The sequence below is a fragment of the Pipistrellus hanaki genome, assembly GCF_964339955.1.
Source record: "Pipistrellus hanaki genome assembly, chromosome: 16".
NCBI classification, from domain to species: domain Eukaryota; kingdom Metazoa; phylum Chordata; class Mammalia; order Chiroptera; family Vespertilionidae; genus Pipistrellus; species Pipistrellus hanaki.
The window spans coordinates 34,920,775-34,934,421 of NC_140518.1; the positions used below are offsets into that span (position 1 = coordinate 34,920,775).

The 13,647-nt window shown below is 53.8% G+C and overlaps 1 protein-coding gene across 2 annotated transcripts in view; it reads left to right on the plus strand.

The window, feature by feature from the left end:
* Window positions 1–6,872: 6,872 nt before the first annotated feature.
* The window catches only part of SPNS3 (SPNS lysolipid transporter 3, sphingosine-1-phosphate (putative)), a 47,136-nt gene continuing 40,361 nt past the window's right edge, over window positions 6,873–13,647 (plus strand). For both annotated transcript variants that reach the window (XM_084861783.1, XM_084861784.1), the window contains exons 1-2: window positions 6,873–7,358; window positions 11,022–11,087. In XM_084861783.1, the coding sequence (XP_084717909.1) occupies window positions 7,151–7,358; window positions 11,022–11,087 (274 nt within the window). In that variant the 5' untranslated portion in view covers window positions 6,873–7,150. The remainder of the gene's footprint in view (window positions 7,359–11,021; window positions 11,088–13,647) is intronic.

Below are 13,647 nucleotides of genomic sequence, written 5' to 3' on the forward strand. Positions count from 1 at the left end.
GCCTCGTCTCTCCAGGGCTTGTTGGTGGGGGAGCCGCACATGGAGCCGGGAGCCAGGGACTCCCTCTTCTCTCTGGTGACATGAGGTTGCAGCTAGAGCTCGGGGCACCTGGGGCTGGAGCTGGGACCTGAGCCTGTGTCCCCTGGTTTCCAAATCTTGTCATTGGGAGGGAAGACTCAAGCTTGAGCTTCAGCTCGGTCTGCCTGTAGCTTCCAGGTATGCTTAGATACATGAGAAATACAGCTGCTGTCTATTTGCCTATTTGCTTGTTCCCTGGAAAATAATTTGCCCGAAAGAGAGAGAGAGAGAGAGAGATAGAGAGAGAGAGAGAGAGAGAGAGAGAGAGAGAGAGAGAGAGAGAGAGAGAGCGCGCGCCAGGGCCCCCAGCGTGGCTGGAGCAGCTGGTTCCCCAGACTGGAGGGCAGAGCGAGGCCCTGAACGACTCCATTCACCCCCAGGCCCTGCTCTGCTCCTCAGACTCCAGCCCAGGCCAGAGGGGAGGGAGCTGCGCACACACCTCCAGGAGTGCCTTCCCGAGGTCCCTGACGTGCAGAGAGAGCACTCCGTGTCCACACACGCAGGTCTCCCTCCGCACGGTCCCACAAGCCGTGTGCGGGCTCATGTCTCCCCAAACGGGTAGAGTCCTCACGCTTCTGCTGGTAAGGGCTGGCGTGACAGAAACATCTTTGCTGAAATCCAGAGTCTACGATCTTATCCTTCGGAACATCCACCGTGTCTTCCTGTTGGGCAGGGCGGGAGCCGGCCTCCGGGGGAGGCAGAGAGGGCACGCACGCTGCCTTTCCCGTGCGGGGCTCGCTGAGCCGTGGGCAGACAGAAGACTTCAGTGCGAGCAGTCAGGATCACGATAAACACAAGCCCTGGGCGGGGCATCGGGCACGGGCTTCCGGGAGGGGTGAGTACTGAGTGGAGTTGGGAAACGCCAGTAGGAAGTGGTTTCCTGAAGCCGATGGGTGGCGTTTTGAAAGCTCAGGGAGCTGGGAGAGCCAGGGGTGAGGAGAGTTTAGAACATTCTGTCCCTCCTTCTCATCCACCTCTGCCCACTTCTTCCCCTTTCTTCCTTTGCTTCTCTTTCCCCATCATTTCTTCAGTTGGCCAGCCTCCCTCATCCATACCCCTTTCCTAGTCCAGGCGCAGCGCTCCCCTGGGCGAGGTCTCCCCCCCCCCCCCCCCCCCCCCCCCCCCCGTTAACCGCGAGTCCCTGTGTTTGTCGAAGCCAAGGGAAAGGAGCACTTTTCAAAATTGCTACCCACTCAGGAGAGCCCAGATGAAGAGGGCGAGGGGGCCTCTGTAGGCACGCAGTCCTGACCTTCCTTTTTCGTTTTTTAAAAAACATATCTAAGGTGACCAGACGTCCCGCTTTTGGTGGGACAGTCCCGATTTTTAACAATTTGTCCCACGTTCTGCGGCGTTTTAAAAAAGTCCCGATTCTTGCCAAGACCGGTTTGGCTCAATGGATAGAGAGCGTCGGCTTGGGGACTGAAGGGTCCCGGGTTCGATTCCGGTCAAGGGCATGTACCTTGGTTGCGGGCATATCCCCAGTAGGGGGTGTGCAAGAGGCAGCTGATCGATGACTCTCTCTCATCGATGTTTCTAACTCTCTATCTCTCTTCCTTCTTCTCTGTACAAAATCAATAAAATATATTAAAAAAAAAAAAAAGTCCCGATTCTTTTTTTAAAACGTCACGGAACGCGGGACAAATTGTTAAAAATCGGGACTGTCCCGCCAAAAGCGGGTCCTCTGGTCACCTTATATATGGCCCTCACTGGTTTGGCTCAGTGGATAGAGCATCAGCCCATGGACTGAAGGGTCCCAGGTTTGATTCCAGTCAAAGGCACATACGTTGGTTGCAGGCACATCCCCAGTAGATCGATGTTTCTAACTATCACTCTCCCTTTCTGTAAAAAAATCATTAAAATACATTTAAAATAAATAAATAACACATATATAATAAAAATAAATAAATAAATAACATATATAAATATGATTTCAGAGAAGAAGGGAGAGGGAAAGAGATATAGAAACATCAATGATGAGAGAGAATTATTGATCAGCAGCCTCCTGCACACCCCCCACTGGGGATCGAGCCCACAACCCAAGCATGTGTCCTTGATCAGAATCGACCCCGAGACCCTTCAGTCTGTAGGCTGATGCTCTATCCACTGAGCTAAACCGGCCAGGACAGTCCTGACCACAGGGCACTGGCAGCCCTGACCCCGGCAGCCACAGGTGTGACACACAGCCACACTTCTTTTGTTTTGTCTGGTAGCATCATTATTTTGTGTGATGATAAAAACTATACCTGCCACTGGGTTTTCTTCACTTACCTATTACATAAGCGAGGCGCTGCAGAGAAACTAGCGCACACAAATAGGACAGGAAGGGCCTGTTGGAAAGAAGGTAGGAGCACAGTGTGCAGAGCCAGAGGGAGCCGCTATTGAGCCGCTCTGTGCCTCAGTTTCCTCAGCACGTGGGAAGTGCTATGTTGGCATTTGCTGTTGTTATTACTGGCAATTAAAGAACAAAGAAAAGAAATGCCAGGAATTACCTATAATCCTGAGTTAAGCACTACTGTAAACCCTTTGGGGTATGCCCTCCCACGCTTTGCCAGGTGCGGAAGCTCTATAAACACAGGGTGGGGCGGAAGTAGGTTTACAGTTCTGAGTATGTGGAACACAGAGTTCATTCTTGCATTATTATTTATTAACGAGTGGCCCGGTGCACAAAATTCATGCACATTAAAAGGGAATTAATTAGAGGAAATATTTTAATGTTGCTCTTTGCCCTTTCTCTATAATAGAAGTGTCAGAGAGGAAAGAAAATTAGTAAAATGTATATGAAAATCTCCCTCCTGTCAGAGTCTGGAGTGCACTGCTGGGACCCAGAGTCAAGTCCCCGCTCACCCACATGTGTCTTGAAATCAGACCCGGCCAGCCCTACCCCCATCAAGCCCCACAGGATAGGGGGGCGCCACTTCAAGTCCCCTAGCACCCAGTGCTGGGGTAGGGGGCGTGGCCTCGGGTCCCCCACCTGGCGCCGAGGCAGGGGGCCTTGGGTGTGATGACCATTTGCATATTAGCTCTTTATTATATAGGATTATTGTATTATTTTCCATATGAACAACTGTAAGCTTACTTTTGCCCCACCCTGTATGGTCATATGGTCTTTTCCACAACGTGGTATGCAATATGGTCACAACTCTTTTTTTTTTTTTTAATATATATTTTATTGATTTTACACAGAGAGGAATTGAGAGGGACAGAGAGTTAGAAACATCGACGAGAGAGAATCATCGATCAGCTGCCTCTTGCACACCCCCTACTGGGGATGTGCCTGCAACCAAGGCACATGCCCTTGACCGGAATCGAACCCGGGACCTTTCAGTCCGCAGGCCGACGCTCCATCCACTGAGCCAAACCAGTCCCGGCATGGTCACAACTCTTATTCCCCCAATTAACCGCTCATGCCTGCACATGTCTTCTTAGCCAGGAATCCAGTATCTTGAGACCACCCTGAATTATCCCGGAACTTGGAGGGCTGACACCACGCCTGGAATGGTTCATGACTGCTGTTCCTTCTTATGACCACATGGTGTCGCTATTGAAGCCTAGTCCACAGGACTTGCTGGTGAAGGATGTGTCTTTTTTTGAAAAAGTGCTATATAAACTCTGCTACCTAGTCAGTCCCTCTGGCCTTGAGATCCCACGCTTGCAGCTCCCCGTGTTCAGCAGTGCTCCTTCCTGTGCACTTTCCACAAGCTAGGCGCCTCCTCGCTTCAGGGGCCCTGGGTTAGGACAGTTTCTGGCATCTGAGGCCTCCTGATGCACCCAGAGAACCTCAACGTTTCCTTTCCTCCTCAGTAACCCACCCCAGGATCTTGTATAAAAAACCTTCCAACAGCAAGGCTCGAATTACACTTTGTTTCCTCGGAGTGTGGTGGCTCGGTCACTCTTGCAGGCAGGTGACCCTCCCAGGCGCTGAGGTGGGCAGCAGTCTCGCGAAGATAGGCGTTCACCCAGCGGCGCTTCCCTTCACTGACAGGCAGCCTCCTGCGGGCCCACCCTCGCAGCTGGGCACCGACACGTGAACCAGACCTGGCCAGTGAGTGCTGAGTGCGGAGGGGGATTTCTAGGAAAGAGCTTCCTCCCTGATCAGCACACGTGGACACACCTCCGGAGAAATCTCCCTCCTTCTCACCGGTGAGATGACAAGCCTCAGGAGGAAGGCCGCTAGCCAGCCCGCCAGCTCATCTCCAGTGAGCGGCCCCTCGGGGTGTTCATGCCCTGGGGTGGTCCCTCCCACCGTGAGTCAGGGCCGCCCAAGAGACTACAACCAAGAGACTACAATGGAATCCAGACCGGAGGCGAGGTCATGACAGGGGGTGACGTTTCGGCCTTGGTCCCTGCTGGACCGCTTTCGTAGGAGGAAGCCAGCCACCATACTGTAGGAACATTCAAGGACGCATCCCACACTGTGAGGACACTCAAGCAGTGCTGTGGAGAGGAACCGAACGCCAGCGCCCACCTGCCGGCCATGTGAGCGAGCCACCGTGGGGAAGGACCTGCAGCTCCATTCAGGCCCAGAGAGGACCTCTCGTCGCAGCTCCATGAGATACTCTGAGGCAGCACATCCAATAAGCCGCTCACAAATTCCCGAACCCGGAAACCACAAGAGGTGATAAACAACCGCGGTTGTTCAAAGTTATAAGTTCTGTTATGCCCGAAAGATAGGTGGTCAAAGGCCAGCCCCGAAGAGTTCAGAAAGGAAAGGCGGAAAATGCTGGCGTCTTCGCTGATGTCATAGTGCCTCCGCCTTAACCAGTCCCGAAGCCGCCTGCTTCCCGACCTCTCCTGCGAGATGATTAATGTCCTGGCTCAGCTGCTGCGGGCCTGCAGCTGTAGCTCGCAGCCAAAAGAAGACTCTGTGAATTTCTGACGACTGATTCCTGGGTGATTTCCTCTCACCTCTTATTCGGCAAGGCCGAACATCTCTCTTGTTAAAAACAACACAACAAAAACAAAAACACATTTAAATTAGATTGGGTTCCCCTCTGGAAGGGCCTCCATGAAAAATAATCTCAAATGAACTTCTGCATTAGTCAGTTTATAGAGGCAAGCAGACAAGTGAATTATGATGGGCCAACTCCTAAGTTTTTCTTGTATTTGTTTTGTTTTAAAATATATTTTTTATTGATTTCAAAGAGGAAAGGAGAGGGAGAGAAAGACTGAAACATCAATGATGAGAGAGAATCACGGATTGGCTGCCTCCTGCACACACCCTCTACTGGGGATCAAGCCCACTTCCCCGGGCATGTGCCATTGACAGGAATCAAACCTAGGACCTTTCAGTCCACAGGCCAACACTCTATCCGCTGAGCCAAACCAGCAAGGGCCCAGGCATTTCTCTTAAAGGGCCCATGCACAGACTCACTCTGAACTCTAGCACTGGCACAGCAGCTCAAAAGCTGCCAGGAACATAAGGGGAGGAACTGAATTGTCTGGCTTTGGAGCAAGGGCTGGAGGGACAGCTTTCTCCCCGAGATGCTGGCAGAAGCCACTGTTCCTTTGCTGAACCCTTCCCCCACAGAGCTGGCAGGTGGGTGCCATATCTGGGTCTCCATCAACTGGCTAACACTATTTGCCCAGCCCTGGTGATTCCATGAGACCCTGTCCCACCCAACGTGTGGCCCACCTAAGCTTTCCAGTGGCTTTTCCATACTAACAGTCTGTCTTGACACATGTCTTGGACTTTCCTAAAACCTCACAAAGGTTTACCAACCCCAAACCAGTAGCATCTGACCTCTGTGTCCCCTCTACCAGGAGTTCAATCGGAGTTCGACCAGGGGGCGGGGCTGGTCAGCCAACCTTGGGAAGGGAGGCCCCGGCCTGCAGCCAGCAGCTAATAGGGACCTACCTGAGCAAAAATTTCATACACTGGGCCTCTAGTATTGTAATAAGTATGTATGGTGTCAGATGGGTACTAAATTTATTGGGGTGATCATTTTGTAAGTTATATAAATGTCTAATCACTGAGTTTTACACCTGAAACAAATATTTTTTTTAACAATTTAAAAAAATATATTTTATTGATTTTTCACAGAGAGGAAGAGAGAGGGATAGAGAGTTAGAAACATCAGTGAGAGAGAATCATCGATCAGCCGCCTCTTGCACACCCCCCACTGGGGATGTGCCTGCAACCAAGGTACATGCCCTTGACCAGAATCGAACCCGGGACCTTTCAGTCTGCAGGCCGATGCTCTATCCACTGAGCCAAACCGGTCCCGGCTGAAACAAATATTGAATATTAAGTGTAAATGAAAAATTAAAAAAATTGTTTAAAAGTATTTCCCCCTAGATTTTAAAAAAATGTATTTTATTGATTTTTTTACAGAGAGAAAGAAAGAGAGAGTTAGAAACATCGATGAGAGAGAAACATCAAATAGCTGCCTCCTGCACACCTCCCACTGGGAATGTGCCTGCAACCAAGTACAGCCCTTGACTGGAATCGAACCTGGGACCCTTCAGTCCGCAGGCTGATGCTCCACTCACTGAGCCAAACAGGTTAGGGCCCCCTAGATTTTTTATCCATTGATGAGTTTTGCCCACAGGTTGTCTTCCTGCAGCCAGCCCATCTGCATCCTTGTCTCTCTAGGGGGGCATCACTCAGGAGTAGGTGCTGCCCAATGCTGCTCTCTGGGCTGATTTGATCCGCATGCAAGTCCCTGGTTCACATCTCTCGTGTGGGCAGCCAGATCCTCCCACATCTAGGAGTCTCATCTTGTTTCCTGTCCCGTGAGGCTTCTCTTCTTCACGAGAGTCAGGGCAGCCACCACAGCCGCAGACTAGATCAACGCCCGCAGACTAGATCAGCAGGGCCTTGGCCATGGCGTTCAGTCGCCCAGGGTGGGGGGTGGGGGCAGGAGGCCCCTTCCCCTCTAGCAGCCTCTGGGGCAGGGGATGGTGAAATCTCACCACCGAGGCTGTGGTGGGCTCAGCAGGAACCTGTGATAAGATGCTCAAGCAGTTAGGGCAGCTGCTTTGAGGTTGGGCGGCTGGAACCCACAGGAAGTGACTCGGTGCAGAGCTGTATGCCTCCTAGGACAGGAGCTGCAGGCCAGCAAGGTTGTGGGGCATGTCTGCGGAGCTCCAGGAGCCGGGGCCCGAGGGGCCTGAGAGGTCCCCGGGGTCAGGCGGGCACTCAGGGGCCTCTGGCTCAGGTCAGTGTCCTCCTCCCGCCACGCCTGCCCCCTGGAGCCTGCCCCGCTGGAGAGCGTATGTGGCTGCCGCGGTGCTCTGCTACATCAACCTCCTCAACTACATGAACTGGTTCGTCATCGCAGGTGAGGAGGGATGGGCTTCCCGGGCAGCCCCGCCCAGCTGCCCACTGGCTGTCCTGCAAGCTTTCTTTCTGATACGTGTCATATCCCTGCTGTCTTCACCCCTGGCCGTGCCAATCTATTAGCTTCCCAGTCCAGCCCCAAATTGAGAGTGTGCACATGGGTGGGTGGGCGGGTGAGGACAGCAGGCCTGGGCCTTCAGGCAAAGGCCTGAAGGTTCTGGGTGGAATGGTGGGGTGAGGTTGGGGAGAACGGGGCAGCCTGGCCTGGTCCCTATGCTTGCTGGGTATTGTGGGACAGCGGGCTCCGTGCAAACCTTGCACATCTGCCTTCCTTCCTCTAGGCTAGGGGTGTCGAACTCAATCAGAGAAGGGGCCAAAATCTAAAATCCAGCCTAAATCGCGGGCCGAATGGTTTACTGAACAGTCATAAACTGACAATGTCATAAACTGACAGCAGAGTGCAGTGATGACAGCGCAGTGCGGGCCACATTGCAAGGCCTGGCAGGCTGGATTTGGCCCGCGGGCCTTGTGTTTGACACATGTGCTCTAGGCCCTAGGGGTCAACCTCCTCTGTCAGTCATTTCCTCATTCATTCATTCAAAATTCAACCTTCTTTTCTCTATCCCTGATTCATTCAAAATTGACTGAGCACCAACTATGAGCAGGACCCTCTGGGTGGAGTTTGGGAACCCAGGGAAGGGGAGGCCAACTTCGTAGTTACTGAACTCAGAAATGACCATCTCTAGCAGAAACCGGTTTGGCTCAGTGGATAGAGCGTCGGCTTGGGGACTGAAGGGTCCCGGGTTCGAATCCAGTCAAGGGCCCATGCCTGGGCTGTGGGCTTGGTCCCCAGGGACCCAGGGGAGAACATGCAAGAGGCAGACATTCAATGATTCTCTCTATCCTTGATGTTTCTACCTCCCTCTCCCTTCTTCTCTGAATTCAATTAAGAATATATTTAAAAAAATAAAAATAAAAAGAATGACCATCTCATAGGGCAGAGGGAGAAGCTTACTATCAAGACTCCTGCCAGGAAGAGAGATGCAGCCAGATGAGGAAGGTGCCACCTAGCCTGGGAGCTCAGAGGTGGCACCTGGAGGGGTTGGGATCCCTGATGCCAGGATACTGGGTGGTCAGTTACCAGCGGGGCACATCAGAGAGAGGCTGTGGAATGAACGGGACTCCGGGGCTGCAGAAAGCCCCAGATCCAGGGTCTGTCTGTGATGAACTCAGAGGGTCACATGTGCAAGCAGCTCTAATGCAGGCAGAGTGGGGTGAGCATCAGTGGGGCGGCCCCAGGACCAACAACTGAGGGTTCTGGTAGAATCCACAGGAGAGGGAGCATTTGTTTGGGCCTTGAAGACTCAGAAAGTTGGCCAGGCGGGGAATGGCATGAGGCAAGGGCATTCAGAGAGACGGTCAGGATGAGCCGGGGCACCTGGGGCAGAAGTGATGCTCTGATCACGTGTGACGAGGGGGAGAAACCAGGAACTTGTTCTAAAAGGGGGCTTGGGGCTAGGTCATGGACTTCATCGGCGCCAAAGCCAGGAGCCCGGACTTTCTGCTGAAGCAGCGGGGAGCCGTGGAAAATGTCTTTACGTGGGGGGAGTACAATCAGATTTGAGCCCCCGATGGAAGCAAAGTGAAGCAGGGAAGCCAATTCAGGGGCAACTTCAGAGGGTGAGGCCAAAGCTGAAGAGGCCTGAGCTGGAGTGTGGGCCCAGGGTCTGAGGAGGGAGGGACGGGCAGGACACGATGACCGCAGGGCCATCATGGGTGCAGAGCTCTCGGTGCCCCACGGGCTGGGGTCCCTGCTCTCACGTGTCCAGATGTCTTTGGCTGGGTCAGACCTGAGTTCAGACTGCCCCAGGCCCTTCCCTGCTAGGACTTCCTCTGCTTGAGAGGCGAGGCCCAAGACAGCGTTACTGGGAAGAAGGAGGCCTGGAGAAGTGAAACCAAGCGTGGCGCCCGCTGAGGGCAGCAAGTGTGGAAGCAGCCCTGTGGGAGGCCAGAGTGACGCTTTAACGTAAACAATGAGGCTGCGCCCAAGCCCCAGAGCACCACGGGGTAGGGAGGAGCCCAGGGTCGGACCAAACCCGGGATGGCACCTCGTCCCCAAACACAGGAGATGAGTGTGTCAGAGAGGCCTTTTATTTAGCCATTGGCTTTTCTTACCTGCTTACCTATTTATTCTTTCCAACGATTCTGTCTTATTCGTGTCGTTAAAAACATTAAAAGGCATCTAGGAAAAGGAAATCTAGGTTGGTACGCCTAGATGCTGTGACAATTGGGGCCGATGTAAAAGTCTGAACGTAAATCTTACTCCGCTTCTCTGATCCTTTGCTCTTTCTTCGCCTGCTGACAGGTCTCGGAGGTGTGGATGGGGGGGCCTTCTGCAGGGCCCCGTTGGGGGTTTCTGCCCCCTTCTGTGACTCTGGGTAGGAGGGCAGACTGCCTCTGGCTGGCATTCTGGTCCCAGCTCTCCCGTTTCAGGCTGTGCGAGCATGGCTGGCTGGAGCCTCTGTCTCCTCGACTGTCTCCCCACTTCTTATAAGTACCGCGTGCTAACCGATTGCGCCACTGGAGCTCTTAGTCCCTACTTCTTGGCAAAATGCTGCAAGTTTCGAGCTCAGGGTCTGACCCTCATGCATCTCATCATCCAGTGAAAGTAATGATTGTTCCTCATCAAGGCAGGGCCAGAGCCCCACCGCTCAGATACTCGGGTCCTAGGGCCCCGACGTCCTAAAATACACCAGAGAGCTGAGGGATTTCAGGGAACAGGGCCTGGTCTCAGGGGCCCGATCCTATCTCTGCAGTAGGCTGAGGGCCCACCGCACCGCCCACGGCCTAGCAAGGTCTCAGAGGGGCCGGAGAGACCTGGCTAGTGCGGAGCAGGAGCCTGCTGCCCTCTGGGAGTTGGGGTCAAAGTCGGATCTACCTCTGAAGTGTTCCCGTGCACTCTCATGCCTGTGTGCTCACGCCTCTGGAAGAACATGAGCATGTGCAGGCCACGGCACATGTGTCTTTGGATGCAGATGGATGTCTGTGAATGTCTGGGGTTTGCCCGTGAGCGGGGCTGCTATGCGCCCTCCCAGGGACTTCCGTTACACTGAGGCCCAATGGGTGGCTGTGCACTGGGCAGCCGCAGGGAGCCGCAGCCCCTCTGACTGTGATGTGAATGGCAGCCCTGCACAGGTGCACACGCGTGCAGGCCTGCGGGGGTGTCTTTATGTACATCTCAGTGTGTATGTATGTGTGTGTGTGTCTGTGAGCACAGGCTCCTCTGTGAATGTGGATCTGCGTCTCTCTGAGTATATTTCTCTGGGCATTCCTGTTTGTATGTATGTGGACCTGCACGTCTGTGTGTCTGTGTGACTACGTGCCTGTGCCTGGGAGTGCGTGCTGTGTGTGAATGTGTCTGCATAAGTCGGGGCCTTTGGGATACTGTTTCTGCATGTGTTTGACGTGCACATGTCTCTGTGTGTGTATGTGTGTGTGTGCGTGCGTGCGTGGTGGTATTATGTATAGGAGAGGGGGGATAGAACAGTGGCCTGGGCACGCCCTGGGCTGCCTTTCAGCTGTGGCCCTTTCCCAATGCGGGGCAGTTGCCTGGAGAGGCCCGTGGGCTGCTTTCCATTTCCTGATGCTGTTTGTCTGTCCGCAGGAGTGCTGCTGGATGTACAGAAGTTTTTCGGCATCAGTGACAGCAGTGCTGGTTTGCTGCAGACGGGTAAGGAGGGAGTCCTGGCCCGGGGCTGTGGCCGGGGCCAGGGCCAGGCTGGGGTCCTCTGGCAGGTCCCGCTCTGTGCCCAGCAATAGCTCAGCCCCCGGCAGAGGAGGGCACCGCGGATGGCGGCGGGTGAGAGGGACAGACCGGCAGCAGAGGCGATGGCGCGGGCTGAGACTCGTGCTGGAGCAGCCAGCCCTCGGGTCTGAGTGCGGTGCTGCTGAGAGCAGGGCGCGGGGCTGGAAAGGGCTCTGAGCTCCCGGTCGTGGCTGTGGAGTTGGTCACTCACCTTTCATGTTGCTTCAGCTCAGCGGGTACCGGAGCCTGGCAGGGGCTGAGAACTCCTGACGCTGGCTTTCCTCTCATGGACCTGAAAAACCTGGTCACCAGGACACACAGACAGACAGACAGACAAAGACCCCCACCCCCACACACGGCCTCAGAGAAGGTCTGGGCTCACAGGCGCCTACAGTCCAGCATCAGGGAGCAGCCGCGTGTCCCATTCCAAGGAGGGGCAGTTGGGGTCATGTGTGCCTGCACGTGCACCCCCCCAAATGTGTACACACTCTGTCATGACATAGGACACACACGTGTGAATACACCCGGCCAGTAACCAGCACATGCGTGGTTCCTCCTCCTAACAGTCCACCACATCCGCATTTTATTTTATTTTATTTTTTTAAAAATATATATATTGAATATTTTATTGATTTTATACAGAGAGGAAGGGAGAGAAATAAAGAGTTAGAAACATCAATGAGAGAGAGTCATCGATCAGCTGCCTCTTGCACACCCCCTACTGGGGATATGCCCGCAACCAAAGTACATGCCCTTGACTGGAATCGAACCCGGGACCCTTCAGTCCCCAAGCCGACGCTCTATCCATTGAGCCAAACCGGTCCTGGCCATATCCGCATTTTAGAACAGGGCTCTCAAACTGGGGTGTGGGGACCCCTGGGGAGACATAAAAACTTTCCGGAGCTACAGGAGCAGCGCCTTGAGAAAACCCATCAATAGGTCCTTCTACAGGGGACCTGCCTGAGGGCAGCCCCGGCTCTCCCCTCTCCCCTCCGCGCTAACCATCACCCACCCACCCTTTCAGCAGGAAAGGACCCCTCTCCCCATTCTGAGTCTTACCACGGTGCCCTGCCTGGGGTGTCAGACAGAGGGCTCCTCGGGGTGCGTGGCTTTGGCTGGGGAGGGGCTGGGAGCAGAGCAGCCGGTAGAACCCCCCGGGGGATGTTGTCTCCAGGCCACAAATCCATGGCCAGACGCCAGGCCTCATCTCGCTGTCTCGCTGGCGTGACAGTCGGCTATTTATCTATGATTGAGAATTCAGAAGTGAGAAGGTTGTCCCGGGGACGGGTGTGGGCACATTTATTTCGATAAAAAAAAAAAAATGAAGCCATCATTTTAACGTCTTTCTTACAGACAACCAGCCTGATTTGTCCTGTTGGTTTGGCAAATCAGGTCTGGCTTTGCTCATTAGACTCTCGGGCAGGCATTTCTCATAAAGCGAATGAATTCGATCCGCAGCCTCGGGGATTTGGGTGAAGATATAGTTTAAAAAATACGGCAACGCTGGAAATCACATCATTTGCAACTACTTAAACGTACGAGGAAAGTGTTTTAAATGTCAGCGGAAAACGCGTGCAGGGCGCATCATTCTACACGCTTCTCCCGGAGGCACCAAGCAGGAGTGTTAGCGGAACGCCGCTTCAGACCACGGCTCTCCCAGTTCTCCTGTCCCAGGCCGCCGGCTGCGGCTGGTCTGCCTCTATAATTGTAGCTAAATCGAGATCATCTCCGCTCAGTGCCCTCAAACTTCTAGATTACACAGATAATGGTAGTTGAGTCAACATTTCCCTTTTCTGGCTCTTACCGTGGTGAATAGGATCATTACTACAAGGCCCCTGATAAGTGAGACGCTGTGGAGGAAATAGTGTGCGTGTGTGTATGTATGAACGAGAGAGAGGGAGGGGGAGAGAAAGAGAGAGAGAGACGGGAATGTGCAGATGTGAACATGTGAATGTGTGCGTTTGGGAGTGGGTGAAGGGCAGGGTCCTCTCTGCAGAAACAGCCCGAGAAGGTGTATGGATGGAGCAGGCAGTAGACTGGAGGCCTGATGACCGAGTGTGTCTCCAGGGACCTCTGGTGAGTATTTTAACCTTTCCAAGTCACCATGCAGTGGCCCAAAGACTCACCCTGCTGTCTGTCCTCAGGGCTGCGGCATGAAGGAAGCTGCTAAGAGAGGGCTTGGTCAAGCTGTCAGAGTGGGGGAAGGGGGAAACAGTGGTCAGACCCCCTGCCCCCCAGTTGGACAGAGAAACTTCTGGAGTTAATCCTATCTAATAAAGAGGCAATATGCAAATTGACTGTCACTCCAACACACAAGATGGCTGCCCCCATGTGGTCAAAGATGGCCACCCCCATATGGACACAAGATGGCTACCACAAGATGGCTGGCAGGGGAGGGCTGTTGGAGGACTAGGCCAGCAGGGGAGGACAGTAGGGGTGACCAGGCCAGCAGGAGAGGGCAGTTAGGTGAGACCAGGCTGGCAAG